Below are 15,176 nucleotides of genomic sequence, written 5' to 3' on the forward strand. Positions count from 1 at the left end.
GCACATGGATGGAACTCAATTAAACCAACTTTTCTGCTATGTCCTGATAAGACTTTGACAGGTTCTGTGATATCTTTGATATTATCTTCTTCATCAACATATTTGTGGAATGAATAATCTTCTGGGATTTCCCAGATCAAAATGTTTCCATCATCTGAACAACTGGCAATTTGTCTTTCATTAAAAGGGTTGAAAGCAGTGTCTAAAACAGGTCCTTTGTGGCCCCTGAATAAAGGAACAGTATCTGGAGCTTTACCAACTTCATTAATTGGAATGATAGCAAAAGCACCACCACCAGAAGCATCCCAATTAACAGCGATGTACTTTCCGTTGGTTTGAATAATGTTGGAGTCCCATGCATTCTTGGTTATCTTTAAATTTTCGTAACATAATTCTTTCTTTGCTGGTTGGCCAAATACATGACGATATTTGGATGCTCTGACAAATTTTCCACTACAATCATGATAAGAGTTAGTGATCCAGACAATAAAATGGAGACAAAAGTATATCTCAAGACAACAATTGAAACTAGATGGTCACATACCTCATATTTGCAATAGTATTCCTTTGAGTGGGTTCAATTCTATTGTTGTTGTAGTAGTAGTAGTAGAAGTTGTTGTTTCAGATTCTAGTGAACTTGCAAAAGTTTTCGACAATTCTGAGTTCCGGTGTTGTTGGTCTTTTTTTTCTTCGGCTGGCTGGCTGTCTCTCTCACGTGACAGTTGTTGTTGTTGTTGATCATTGACACACGGCACACTACCTTTTTGTTACATCACGTGAGAGCCAGCACGACATGGATACAAGTATGTTAGATAACAACAATCAACCATATGAATAAGATTACTTTATGAAAATGTACGAGCAAACAGTTTTTTGCACTGCTTACCTTTTTTAAATAAATTTGCTCAGATATTCAAGTAAATATTTCCAACATGGGAAGATATGATACATTTTACAACAAAGATTTCTCAAAGCTAGCACAAATCATACAGCACGCGATACAAGCCGTTGTAAACATACTTAGTACCTTACTTCACTGTTATAGCGATAGTGGTTGATCCAAAGATGAATAATTATGGGTATCTCACAGTACGTGTTGTTACACAAACACGTGAATTTCTCACAATAGATTTGAGATCCATCCACCAACAGAAATACAAAACAAAGGCAGAGTATTATTGAACAATTACTCCTTGGTACTGTTATTGTTCTATCGGTGTCTATCACCACCACCACCACAACAGCCTCCATGTGACTTGTTAATGTTAGTAGTATAGACATTGGCATGGGAGAATTATAATAAATAAATAAAAAGATTGGCACAAATCTCGAGATCAGGAACGCCGATCTTACTAATTAGATTTCCTATTTATCATCCTAGAATTACTAGGGATGCAAAAAAAATAAAACAAACCTACACGTGATTATCCAAACACGTCTCTTGTGGAAAAAGACAACAAATTCAAACAATGCCCAAAAGGGTTAGACCATGCCAGTTCGATATTTGGTTCAGCAATTGTCTCTCTCTGTCTCTCTCTGTCTCTCTCTGTCTCTCTCTATGTGAGTATATGCCTTATTGTTGTTGTTGTTGGCGATGTTCTAAAAATAAGAAAATCGCGGTTTATATGCAGTCCGATTTTTTTTTTTTTTCTTTTTTTTTTTTCCATCGAACAAACCAAAACCAAAATTCAAAGAACTCGATTTATTTATTTATTTAATTTATTTATTTATTAATTTCAACTTGGATTTGATTACTTGTTTTTGTTGATTATACCCTTGTGCTGATTCAATCTTCAAAGGAAATCAACTAAATTGGACTTTAATAAACATACTGTCCTCATCAGCCTACCACTAAACAATCCTTTGCGTTTTATTTATTTGCTAATTAGATCTTATTTATTTATCTATTAACATCGCCAATCGAAGCCGTATCTCGCAAGGAATTTTTGCAAATCAACTGGTAAAGTTATTCCACTACGAACAATACTAGAAGAAAACTTCTATTTTATTAATAATATTACAAAGCCACCAATTTCCTTCGCTTCCCTTCCCATTTACCCTCGTGTATTTTCCTTTTGAATTATGTTTTTCAGAAGATTATCACTCCTGTACCTATTACTAGGAGTTTTGCTATTCACGGTAGTTGTATTCAACATCTCCGTTTTATCCTCCTCAAACAAACCCCGTCCGGTAAAGGGAGCCACATATTTCACCAGTGATAAAACTACAGTCCAATCTCATGTCAGTAATCTAGATAGTGAAGAATACGTGAAATCGTTAATGCATGAATTGGAAACTACCAAGAAAGAAGAATTATTGGCCGAAATTCGTAAGAAGATCACAAAGGAAGAAAAGCCTCGAGTGATCCAAGAATTGAAAACCGAGTTGAGAATCAAATACCTTGAAGATATTAAAAAACAAATCAAAGAGGAAGTTACTGAAGAACACACCAATGCAATTTATAAAGAATCTGCATTTTCTTATACACTTTTTGAAAAATTAGTTGATGAGTTTATTGCTGATCATAAAGAAAAATTTGAACCTGCTGCTTTCTTACAAGTATTGAAAGATGCCGAATTAACAGATGAATTTAAAGATATGGTCACTAAAGCTACCGAGAAATATTTCGATCGTCAAATCTATTTCGTTCATCTCTTGAAGGATATTTTATTGGATAATAAGCCTCAATGTGAACCATTAACAAAAGAAGAAAGAGGTAGAAATCTTAACCCAACCTACCAATGGGATGCAAGAGTCATTTCAGAGAAATATTTGCGTGGAAGTGAATTGAATATCCCTGGTGAGAAATTTAGAGCCATCCGTTATGCACATGATAAAGTAGTTGAAGCTTTAAAGAATTTGGGTGATCCACCACTGCAATTTTTCAAAGGTCATGGTATTGTTATCAATGGTGGTGGTAATATGGTGGCTGGTGCTTTAACTGCTATTGCAAACTTGAGAGAACGTGGTTCCACATTACCTGTTGAATTGGTTCTTGACAAGAAAGAAGAATATGATAAACAAATTTGTGAAGAATTATTACCAAAACAATTGAACGGTAGATGTATTATTATTGAAGAAGAAGTGGGTACAGAAATATTTGAATGGATTAGTGAAAAGTTTTCGAGAAAGATTTTAGGGTTATTGGTCAGTACTTTTGATCATACCATTGCCATGGATGCTGATAATTTGGCAATTAAAAATGTCGATAGTTTATTATTCACTGAACCTTATCTTTCAACCAAGATGATCTTGTGGCCGGATTTATGGGTCAAATTAACCAGTCCTTTGTATTACAAGATTGCCAGAGTTGAACCTGGTGAAGTTGTTGGAAGATTTGGTATCCCTAATGATCATTCGTTTTCTGAATATATTGCCAAAGATATGGAACTGGAAGTTCATTATCATGATTTAGCAAACTTACCAAATCCAATATCAGTAGAAACTGGACAAATTGTTTTCTCCAAACGTGAACATTTAAGAAGTTTATTATTGGCTTTGTATTATAACATCAATTCGAAAAACTTGTATATGAATCTTATCTATCAAGGTGCTTTTGGTGAAGGTGACAGAGAAACAATCACTCCAGCTTTACATGTTATGAATGAAAGATACAGTTTGGAGAATCAAAAAGTTCATTTACTTGGTTACACTGCCGATAATGGTAAATTTTCAGAAACCACTTTAGGTCAAACTGATCCTCGTGATAATGTTGAATTTTATGCTGATTGGAAGAAATTCTTAAAATCAAGAAAATTGGATACTAGACTTAATCCATTCCAATCAGGTACTTATACATCCAAATTAATGGAACAATTCAAAGAATATAAAAAGAAGACCATTGAAGATAAACAAATTGAGGATGAAGATACGGTTCACAGAGTTATTGATTATAAACTTCCTGAAATTTTATTCTTACATTGTAATCATCCAAAGATCAACCCGGTTAAAAATTATGATGATGGTGAATTTGGTGTTTATTCACGTAGAAATATGGGACCTGCTGATAGTGTACGTAAACTTTTCAAAGACATTGATTGGGAATTAAGATTTCATACAGTATCTAAATGGGTTGCATGTGAAGGTATAACAAGTTCTGATTATTGGGAAAAAGTTGCTGGTAAAAGTCGTTCAGATGTTTGTAAAAAAGTTAGTGATTATGTTGAGTATTTGAAGAAAGATACTTTTGATCCAGAAGGAACCAAATTAGAAATTTTAGGAAAGAAAACAACTGATAAAAACTCAGAAATTGAAAATTCAGAACCAAAAGAAGAACCTATAGTTGATTCAAATCCTGAAGTTCAAGAAGACAAAGCTCAAGATTTCGATTAAATATGAGTTCTTCTTTTTTGTTTGTTTTTATATAGATAAATCTATTCATTCTAATAGACACTTTATTATGCACACCCATATACTCATGAGATCAAACATAGAGATGAAATTACTTGTAAATAATCAATATTGATTTATAATTAATAAATTATTCATACATTATTATTACTATTAAATTCTATATTATACTCTAATCTTCTTCCTCCTCATCCTCTTCTTCTTCAGATCCACTGTATTCTTCATCTGAACAATCTTCAGATCCGATATCCTCAATATTAATGTTATATCCTTGTTTGTTGAAAAATGTACCTAAATCTTCTAATTTTGCAGGTGGAACACTAGTAAAGATTACTGATTTATTTGAATCAAACAATTTAATAAAATATTTCTTTAAAGCATAAACAATATCTTCACTTGTAAATGATTGTAATTTATTAAGGAAATATTCTTGATATTTTGGACCTCTACGTTTAAAAACATTATCACTAATTTTAAAACTTGCTGCATCATAAGTATTATCTTGACTATTAGCTAATTCATTAACAATAGTTGCAATTGAATTTTCAATACTAACATCATCAATAATTAATTCTTCAGTAGCATATTGAGTAACAATTTCTTTAGCTTTCATCCATGCTTGTGCTGAATCTGAACCACGATAAATATTAAAACTTAAATATCCAGTTTCAACATTTCTTCTTATATGACAACCATATGCTAATCCATTACCTCTAATTCCTCTCCAAAATGGACCTTCAACAGCAGTTAAAAATTCAGAAGCTAAAGCAATTCGGAAAATATCGTCATCTAAATAATCTGTAGGAATGGTTGTTAATGAAGTTAAATGTGTTGATTCAGCAGCTGGAATATTAACTAAAAATGCTTCTCCACAACAAGTTTCTCCCAATTGTGATCTAAATTCATATGATCTTGGTAAATCTTTACATGGAACCAAATCCATTTCTTTAGGTGGATTATCAACAAATTTAGACCAACTACTAATTGGATTTTTCAAATTTGATACACCACCCAGTATAATAATCTTCATGTTATCTAAACTGAATAATTGTTTTTTGATAGTATTTAAATCATCTTCAATTTCAGCAAACTTTCCATCGTTGATCTTTGCCAATACATCTTGATAAAATGTCTCAGTGTAAACAGAATCTTGTGCTTTTCTCAATGAAGCTTTATTAAACAAGTGACGATATTGTGAAGAATACATCATCAATTCTCCATTTCTTTTCTTGTCTGGTAATGAATTTATGATCTTGTTAACAATGGTCAAAATTCTCTTTTTTTCAAATTTGACATATCTGGTAATATTATACAACCAATCAATTGCTTTGGAATAATTCTTTGTTTCAAATTTAACTTTAATACTGATCAATTCCAAAAATTGATTATCAAAACCATTATCTAAACTATGTTCGATTAAATCACGATCAATATCAGCAATAACTTGCTCGTATGAAATGAATCCATCAGGTTTATCAATTGACATTGAGAAAATCTCTTCAATAATAGACATATAACTTAAAAGTTCATGGTCTAATCTAGTAGACGACATCACTAATTCAATAGTAGCAAATTGTGATTTGAAATCTTCCAAATGCATAAACAATGGGAAGTCCTTTGGGGTATCATTTTGCAACAATTTGCTAAGATTATCATCTGTAATATAATTATTTGTTGTCATATCGACAATTCCTTGAGTGTATCCAGCTTTATACGATCTAGTAGGAATAAATGCAATTTTTGATGGATCTGGTTTAGGAAATTTTGTTAACAATTCTTCTGGAATAGGAGCATCATTCTTTTCTTGTGCTTCATCTAATTTTAATTGCAATTTCTTCAACCCATCTTCTCCATATTTGGCTTTAATATCTTCGTGGATTTTTTTGTTTTGTTCTTGCATCAATTCATTCAATTTAGCAGATGGTTTACCAAGAATAGTTGCAGATTTATTTTGCACCAAGTATTTATCAATTATTCCACTCCAATCTTCAGCTGTCCAACTTAACAAGGTTTCAAATTCACTTAAATCTTTTGACCATTTTTCTAATTCTGATCCGTCAGGTTTCCCATAGATAAATTCTAAAGTAGCAATATTTGAGAAACTAGATGGGGATTTTTCAGTACTAGCAACAAATTTTAACTTTTGATGATTAACAACTTGTTTCATATAGTCCAAATCGATATTCTTTGGGTCAGATTGTTCTTTGATGACTTTTTTAATTTCAGTATCCAATTCAGATAACTTTTCTGTTGGAACACCATTGAAATTGAAATTAATAGCGGTTCTATAGTAATCATCAGTAGTATAATCCACATCAGTAGCTAATGGATCTTCAACTTCAACGAAATTTCTGTTAAAAACAGATATTGGACTATCGGTGAAATAAGAACCCACCATGTCAAGAGCAACATTTACCAATGTATCACTTCCATCAGGACCAATCCATGAAATTAACAATTCACCCATAGATTCATCTTGTTCAGGAAACTCCACTTCTTTAACAACGACTTCTTTTAAAGGTTCATCATGTTTAGAATCAACAAATGGTCTTTTGTTTGGTGTAGCTGGTAATTCTGGTAATTCATTATCAAATTCAGTCATTATTCCAAGTAATTCATCTTGATCTATTGATCCAGTAATTATAACACACAAGTTATCAGGTCTATACATTTTCTTGTGAAATTCTTTAATTTGTTCATTTGTTAAATGACGTAATTCCGACATTAAACCTCCAGTTTCTGAAGAATATCCTGATTTTGAAGCATATAAAGTTTCTTGCATTTTTTGAAAAACCATAAACCATGATTGACTTTCAATACCTTGCATTTCACTGAAAACAACACCTTTTTCTTCACCTTTCCCATCGATATGATACACTTCTGTTAAGCATGCTTCATCTTTTAAAGTAGGATTCAATAAATGATCAAGATATATTGGTAATAAAGTTTTAAATCCTTCCCAACCTGCAGTTGTTAATGTATATACAGTTTGATCCACTGCTGTCCATGCATTAGTTGATGAGTATAATCTGTTACCTAAATTATCTAACAAACCTTTATATGGGTATTTCTGAGATCCCATGAATACCAAATGTTCCAAAGTATGAGGAGAACCAGAATTATTCTCAATTTCTGTAGCAACAGCAAAATACCCATTGACTATTGGGGAAGGTTGATCAATATACGTGATTTGTAATCCTGTTCTTTCTGATTTCCATTTAGTGATATGGGCAGGAGCATATTCCACATCAAATGAAGTTTGTTTGATGAATGGGGATTTAAATTTCGTCATTATGTTTACGCCATCCAATACCCTTTTATGAAATAAACGACTGAGTTGTAAAATTATGGATGATAAATGTAGAAATTGAAAATAAACACCTTACAAAGGTTATCCCAGATATTCGTCTTTAACTATATCAGCAAACCAAACAACAACTACAACAAAAAAATGAAAGAGAACGAAAATTTTTCGTTTCAATTTTTTCTTTTTCGCGCCTCCCGCTGGCACGATGCTTTGTGTGATGGGTGGGAAACAAGATTACAGTGGGTATATACAATCAACAAGTGTTTATGGCTCTGTAGTGAAGTATAGATCACTCTATTGGTGAAATGGGTTAGGCAGACTTATCCACAATCATTGAGAGAACATCCATTAAAGAAACAAGATTAATATAGTATATACTTTAAAATAAAATAATTACAAAACCTACTTGATCTCTTCTTCAGCTTCTTCAAACATCTTGAAAATCTCACTAACTTCTTCTTTCATAATCTTCGTTAATTCAATCAAATCATCACCAGAACGGTTATACATTATACAGTTGGCAAACATTAACATGATATCTCTTTCTAATTCTTTAACAGATTGGTATGTTGGAGGATCTCGTTTGGATTTCACTGCTTTGAGAATATTCTTCAAATCTCGAGGTTCAAAAATAATACTATGATAATCAGGTGCATCTTTTGTATTGACTGCTTGCAAGAATGGAGAAGAAAATCTATGTTCCTGAATGGAGTTGATCAAATTGACAGCAATATTCTGGAAACGTTTATGTTGTTGTCCTGGTGCTGGGGATTTTGAACGTTTACGTGATTGAACAGTTTCTTGAACAGGTTCCTCCTCATCTGGCACTGACACTTCTTCAGTCTTTGTCTTTGTCTCTGTCTTTGTCTCTGGTGCTGATGACAGTTTTTCCGTTTCTGATTTCTCAGGTGATACCGATGATTCTTCTGACTTGGATTCTAGTTCATTATCTTGTGCTGCTTCAGATTCCTCCTTGGTTGATTCTTTTTCTTCAACAGATTTTTCAGTTTGCTCTTCAGTTGGTTCTTCCGATTTTTGTTCATCAACAACTTCCTTCTCAACAACTTCTTCTTCAACATTTTCCCCAGCGACCTGCTTACCGTCATCTTCTTTCTCTACAGATTCTTTAACTTCACTTTCTTCTGATACACTCTCTTTCGGAGTTGACTCAACTGCAGGTTGTTCCTCCTCTTTATCATCACTTTCTTTATCAACATCCATATCGTCATTGTCATTAGATGTATTCGGCTCTTCCACCGATTCCATTTCAACATCTTCCGATTCTCCCTTTTCTTTTGCTTCTTCATCTCCTTTTGCTGCTTCATCTTCTTTTGCTGCTTCATCTTCTTTTGCTACTTCCTTTTCTTTTGCTTCTTCATCTTCTTTTGATACTTCATTTTCTTGTGATACTCTCTTTTCTTTTGTAGTAGGAATCTCTGCTTCCTCTTTGGAATTTTCATCCATTTTATCTTCTTCCTCATTCACTGTACTCTTTTCAGTATCTTTCTCTTTCTCTTCCTCAGATTCCTTTTTCTCATCATCTTTTTTAATCTCTTCATGAGAATTTTCGTCTTTAGAGACTTCTTGTTCTGGTCCAGGTTTAGTTTGTTGAACATCTTTGGCATTTTCTGCTACTTCATTTGTAGTTTCTGGAACTATATCATTATTCTTCTCTGTTTGAACTTCAATTGCGTCTTTCTTTGATGAATCTGATACATCTTTAACAGGACTATTGTCTTCTTTTGGTGTTTCTTTTTCGTCATTGACCTCTTTTGTAGCTTTAACCAATGGTTCTTTTAGTTTTTCATCTTTAGTTTCACTTGGTTTACTTGCAACAGGTTCCTTTTCTTTCAGCAGATTTGGTGCTGATATTGGCATAGTCTTTTCTGAATTATCTTTAACTTTCTTTTTATCCTCTTCATACAAATCCTTGGCACCTTTCAATAGATATTTAGCATACCTTAGTGTTGATGTAGCCACTATATTTTTCAAAAAGTTTTCATAAACATGAGGTAATACATCAATAATCACTCGATCCTGAGTAACAGTGACAAACTTATGATATAATGTTCTAGTTATAATAAATGAAAGTAATTTTAAATCGATCTGTGGAAAATGTATATCAACATTGGGAAATCTTGAAGTATATTCTTGAGTTATCTTATTTAAATCGTGAATGAATTGATCAACAGGAAATGTTGCACGACATTCTTTATAATCTCCTTGATAGTTGGTCATGAATTTGTTAATCACTGAACCAACTAATATAATCAGCAAATCGGGATTAATCTTAACTTGTTCTGTCATACGGTATACTAGTGGGAACTATGATGGTTGATGGTTGATGATTGTTTATTCCATAAAGTTGTTTTTTTTTTTCAGGGAAATTTTTGGTTTGAGGGTTTGCTGTGAGTGAGTGAGTGAAAGTTTGATTCATTCCCATCAAAGACAAATGAAGAGAACTACTACAGGAAAAGCACAGTTTATAGAGCAGATTTCATTACATTACATTCATTAAAAACCAGATAATGTATTATTTGTTTGATAAATAATATTTAATAATATATACAGTTGTATTTTGTGGAAGAATAAATAAATAAATCGAAAATCTTGATATGAAAACAAAAAACCAACAATGTATCACACACGATGAGTTTATACTTAAAAGCTGATAAGAAATCAGGACAAACAAACAAACAAAAAAAAGGAAATATCTATTATCCCCAGTGATCTATATTAGTCAACGTTTCATTACTTTTCAAAATTATTCACTTATTTTTGACCTTGTTGCATCAATAAAGCGCTAGAAGAAAGGTTAGTACTTTTGTCAAACTGAATAACGAATATCGAAGCATATCTAGTGATACATACTTTTGTTCTTGGAATCTTTGACCAATACGTTCACTGTGTTTCAAGAATTTTTCAGAACATTTGGCAATACATGAAGTTTCTTTGGAAGTCAAATTACCTGAAGTGAAATCATTGACACAGTCGTCGAAACATCTAGATACCAAGTTTGAGTACAAGTTCATGAAATCTTTCATTTGTTTTTGTTCAACGATTTGTTGGAATTCTTGTTGTTCTTTAACGTTTAATTGATCCATGATGTGCTAGAGTGAATAATAATGTAATAACTGCAATAAAGTAAGAAACGGGTAATTGCTAATGGATCCAATTAGTAAATGGCAAATATTGAAAAATTTTCCCTTGCTATTTTTTTTGTCTTCTTTGAGTTTCGGCGTCGCATTAATATTGGTCGTGTACAAACAGTCAAAATTCAACCCCACGAAAACCAATCATCATCATCATCTTCTTGTATAGTCACGTTCTATTCTTGCTATTTACATGCCACTTTTCTATTTATACATCTTTCAGCCAACACTAACACTAACAATTGCATAGATCAGGAGCTCTTGGGAAAGCAGAAACATCTCTGACATTGTCATAACCTGCCAAAAATGTGATCATTCTCTCAAATCCTAGACCAAATCCACCATGTGGAACAGTACCTTGTCTTCGTAAATTCAAATACCAATCCATGTCTTGCATATCCATTTGATGGTCTTCTAAATTTTTCTTCAAGACTTCATAATCATGTTCTCTTAATGATCCACCAGCTAACTCACCAAATTCTGGGACCAACAAATCAAAGCACGCAACAGTAGGCTTTTCTGGATCAAAATTTGCAGATTTAATCATATAGAATGGTTTCTGAGCAGACGGATAATCTGTTATGAAAATAGGACTATTCTCAGCTAACATTCGTTCATGTTTTAATTGCAAAGAGTCACCCCACTGAAGTTGTTCGTTTTCTGGTAGGGTCTTATTTAATAGAGAAACAGCATCCGTATAGGTCATTCTTGGCCATCTATCTGGTGTTAACATTTTAGCCCATCTTTCTTTTACCAATTCCTTGTCAATATAACTTCCATTCAAATAATCATTCCCATCACCAGCACTGATATTATTAACACTAGACTCAGAACTACTATCCATCAACGATTGTGTGACATATCGTACCATATCTTCAATAAAGTTTGTGACTTGATGAACAGAATCAACGTGAGAAATTTCAGCTTCTAACATCCAAAATTCACTTAAATGTCTTGTAGTATTTGATTGTTCAGCCCTAAAACAAGGTGTTAATGTCCACGCACGGTTCAATGCTAATGCCAAACATTCAAGATGCAATTGTGTCGACACTGTTAAATATGCATTCTTACCAAAGAATTTCTCATTTGGTTTATCACTTGCACTATGCACAGAAAATACTTCACCGGCACCTTCACAATCTGAACTGGTAATCAATGGGGGTGTGACTTTGATAAAATCTTGTTGCTGGAAAAATTCCATCAATTTGAATTCCATGTGAGATCTTAAACGCAAGAATGATGCCAATGTATTAGTTCTATGTTTTAATTCAGGGAATGTTCTTAAAAATGGCATTGATGTGGATTTCTTTTGTAATGGATAATCTTCTGTGACATCTCCCAAGATTGTAATTTTATGATCTGGGTTTTTTGGATTGTATTTCAATTCAAAAGGTTGAGTACCCTTACCTTGACACCATTCTCCTTTAACAATTATACTTTGACCTACTTTAAACTTAGGTTGTTCTGATCCCTGGAGAACAATGTTTAAGTTCTTGTGAATTGATCCATCTGAAATATCAACAAATCCAACTTTTTTTGATGTTCTAATGCTCTTGACAAAGCCACGGGCTTCTATTATGGAACCAACTTTTGCTGGTGATCCAAGCTGCTGTTTGATAGTAGGGTTCAAATAGTCTGACTTGAACCTCACAAGTTTTGTAAAAGTATTATTTGAACGACGAAGCATGAATGGGGGTTGATCTGGTATGACTCAGAGATCTCAAGTTTCAAAGTTTTCTTTTTCTCGGGATTTTTTTTTTCGGTTTTTGGTTTTCCTCATTTTTCACCATTTCCGCTTATCTTCTTTTAGTTAAATTCAATAACCAAGTCTACTACCTCCAACTAGATGCACACACATCATTCCCACAGTGGAGATTATGTCTCACATGCTGTGGATCCTTTAGAAGATATGGTAAAGCTATACCATGAAAAGAAATTTGCCATAGTTTGTTTAACAGAACATATGCCACGATTAGAAAATAGGTTCTTATATCCCGAGGAAATTGAAAAATCATATACCACCTGTAACTTAAATTCCGATTTCAATAAGTTTATAAAACATGCTACTGATTTACAAATGAGATATCAAGATATGAAAATAATACTTGGTTTTGAAGTAGAAGGTATAAATGCTGAACATATTGAATATTCCCAAAAATTACTCGATAAAGTACAAATGAGCGTGGGGTCTGTTCATTTTGTGAATGAAATACCAATTGATTTTTCAAAAGAATTATGGTTAAAAGCAAGAGAATCAACCAAGGAAAACACTACCAGGGCATTATATCGCGATTATTTTGAATTACAATATTCAGTTATTTCACGATTAAAACCAACGGTAATTGGTCATTTTGATTTAATTAGATTATTACAACCTGAAGATGACGTTGATCCTACCACAGGGAAGTTATCCTCAGATATTGATTTAGAAAAAGACTGGCCGGAAATTTGGGAATTGGTTATTCGAAACATTGAATTTGTCAAACTGTATGGTGGTTTATTTGAATTGAACTCTTCTGCTTTGAGAAAAGGATGGAATACATCATATCCAAAGAGAGATATTGCCAATGCTATAATTAAACATGGAGGAGCAAGGTTTTGTCTATCTGATGATGCCCACTCTTTGGCTCAAGTTGGATTAAATTATGATAAAACATTGGCATACGTCAAGTCTTTGGGACTTGAACGACTTTATTTCTTGGATCTAGAAGATAGTAAAGTGGTTATCAAAAGCGAGACTATTAATTCGTTAGAAAAACATCCATTCTGGTAAAAATATACAAGTACCATAGTTAGAAGTATATAGACTCTACAATCTAGATTCTATTTAGAAGTATCGACAACGTATCTACCTAAAATCTTACCTTCTTCCAACAATTTCAAGATTTCTGGTAATTCACTTAATCCAGCAATTTTAATTGGACACTTGACCAAACCTCTATTGAAAAAGTCAACAGCTTCTTGGGTATCTTTTCTATTACCAACATAGGATGCTTTAATTTCAATTGATTTAACAACGGCGTCAAATACTGGTGCAGATACTTTTGCTCCTGCTGGTAAACCAACCAACACAACAGTACCCAAAGTTCTTACATAATCAACTGATTGGTTAATAGCTTTTTCAGAAACAGAGACATTAATAACACCATGTGGACCACCATTAGTTGCTTTTTTGACAGCAGCAGTAAGATCTTTTTCTTTCATGTAATCAATATAAACTTCAGCACCTAATGATTTAACAAATTCACCTTTATCATCTCCAGTATCAATGGCCAATACTCTATAACCCATGGCTTTAGCATATTGAATACCTAATGATCCCAAACCACCAGCAGCACCAGAAATAGCAACCCATTGACCTGGTTCTAATCCAGCAGTTTTTAAAGCTTTATAAACGGTGACACCTGCACATGAGATTGGAGCAATGCTAGCTAAATCAGAACCTGCTGGAAATCTAGCAGCTTGAACAGCATCAGCAGTAGCATATTGTTGAAAAGAACCATCATGCATATATCCTGATAAATCAGCTTCAGCACAATTTGGTTCAGCACCTTGTTGACAAAATTCACAATTCATACATGATCCATTTAACCATTTTATACCTGCATAATCACCAATTTTCCAACCTTTGACATTTTCACCCATTGCAACAACTACACCTGCACCTTCATGACCACCAACTAATGGTAATTTTGCAGGTGGTAACCAATCACCTTTCCAAAGATGAATATCAGAATGACAAACTCCGGAATATTTGACATTAATTAATAATTCATTTGGTTTTGGCACAGGAACTGGAATATCTTTGTATTCTAATTTACCACCATTGGTTTCAAACACAACAGCTTTTTGAGTAGTTGGGATAGACATTTGTTATAGGACTGTTTTATGATAAGATAATGGATTTAAAAATGTATCTTACAGAAGAAAAGAAACTATGTAGGTGTAATTGACTTTTTAGAAACATTCCACTTTTATATAGATCGTTGACTAAATTGGTCACCTGATGAAAATTGAACCATGCACCCCGTTTAAATATTTAAAATGCTCTCCACAAAAGATTTTCAATTCTAAGAATCTCTCAATACTTATAATAAGCGAACTGTCAAATCAGTGATCAGTGTAGGTATAGAAATCAACTATTCCAGAGGAGTACGTACATATCTTCCCAACTTTGCAGATTGGTTCAATCCCATGTAAGATTTGCACGACTATCTAATAGATGAAAATCAATGTTGCATCAAATATGGTTCATACACGAATTCGTAATTAAAAATTACTTTTGGTTGCACGATATTCTATGTTTTATTCCCAGTTGATGGAAAAGGTAAACAACACTGTATTATAACAACAGAAAGAAGAAAATC

General features: G+C 33.0%; 7 protein-coding genes across 7 annotated transcripts; 2 read left to right on the forward strand and 5 right to left on the reverse strand. All coding sequences in view use genetic code 12, as the record gives it.

Moving 5' to 3' along the window:
• Window positions 1-2,082: 2,082 nt before the first annotated feature.
• MNN26 (Mnn26p) lies at window positions 2,083-4,332 on the forward strand (the record flags this gene model as incomplete). The annotated part of the gene is made up of 1 exon (XM_002550777.1): window positions 2,083-4,332. The coding sequence occupies one exon, from the start codon at window positions 2,083-2,085 to the stop codon at window positions 4,330-4,332; it is 2,250 nt and encodes a 749-aa protein (XP_002550823.1).
• A 190-nt stretch (window positions 4,333-4,522) lies between these two features.
• CTRG_05122 (uncharacterized protein) lies at window positions 4,523-7,642 on the reverse strand (the record flags this gene model as incomplete). Its single annotated transcript, XM_002550778.1, has 1 exon — window positions 4,523-7,642. One exon carries the CDS (start codon window positions 7,640-7,642, stop codon window positions 4,523-4,525), a length of 3,120 nt encoding a protein of 1,039 aa, XP_002550824.1.
• A 417-nt stretch (window positions 7,643-8,059) lies between these two features.
• CTRG_05123 (uncharacterized protein) lies at window positions 8,060-9,964 on the reverse strand (the record flags this gene model as incomplete). The annotated part of the gene is made up of 1 exon (XM_002550779.1): window positions 8,060-9,964. The coding sequence occupies one exon, from the start codon at window positions 9,962-9,964 to the stop codon at window positions 8,060-8,062; it is 1,905 nt and encodes a 634-aa protein (XP_002550825.1).
• Window positions 9,965-10,449: 485 nt separating this feature from the next.
• TIM9 (protein transporter) lies at window positions 10,450-10,761 on the reverse strand (the record flags this gene model as incomplete). Its single annotated transcript, XM_002550780.1, has 1 exon — window positions 10,450-10,761. One exon carries the CDS (start codon window positions 10,759-10,761, stop codon window positions 10,450-10,452), a length of 312 nt encoding a protein of 103 aa, XP_002550826.1.
• Window positions 10,762-11,044: 283 nt separating this feature from the next.
• On the reverse strand, window positions 11,045-12,496 carry CTRG_05125 (asparagine--tRNA ligase; the record flags this gene model as incomplete). Its single annotated transcript, XM_002550781.1, has 1 exon — window positions 11,045-12,496. The coding sequence occupies one exon, from the start codon at window positions 12,494-12,496 to the stop codon at window positions 11,045-11,047; it is 1,452 nt and encodes a 483-aa protein (XP_002550827.1).
• Window positions 12,497-12,655: 159 nt separating this feature from the next.
• CTRG_05126 (histidinol-phosphatase) lies at window positions 12,656-13,582 on the forward strand (the record flags this gene model as incomplete). The annotated part of the gene is made up of 1 exon (XM_002550782.1): window positions 12,656-13,582. The coding sequence occupies one exon, from the start codon at window positions 12,656-12,658 to the stop codon at window positions 13,580-13,582; it is 927 nt and encodes a 308-aa protein (XP_002550828.1).
• Window positions 13,583-13,632: 50 nt separating this feature from the next.
• On the reverse strand, window positions 13,633-14,679 carry CTRG_05127 (zinc-dependent alcohol dehydrogenase; the record flags this gene model as incomplete). The annotated part of the gene is made up of 1 exon (XM_002550783.1): window positions 13,633-14,679. One exon carries the CDS (start codon window positions 14,677-14,679, stop codon window positions 13,633-13,635), a length of 1,047 nt encoding a protein of 348 aa, XP_002550829.1.
• Window positions 14,680-15,176: the final 497 nt, after the last annotated feature.

The sequence above is a fragment of the Candida tropicalis genome (assembly GCF_000006335.3).
Source record: "Candida tropicalis MYA-3404 genomic scaffold supercont3.7, whole genome shotgun sequence".
Lineage (NCBI taxonomy): Eukaryota > Fungi > Ascomycota > Pichiomycetes > Serinales > Debaryomycetaceae > Candida > Candida tropicalis.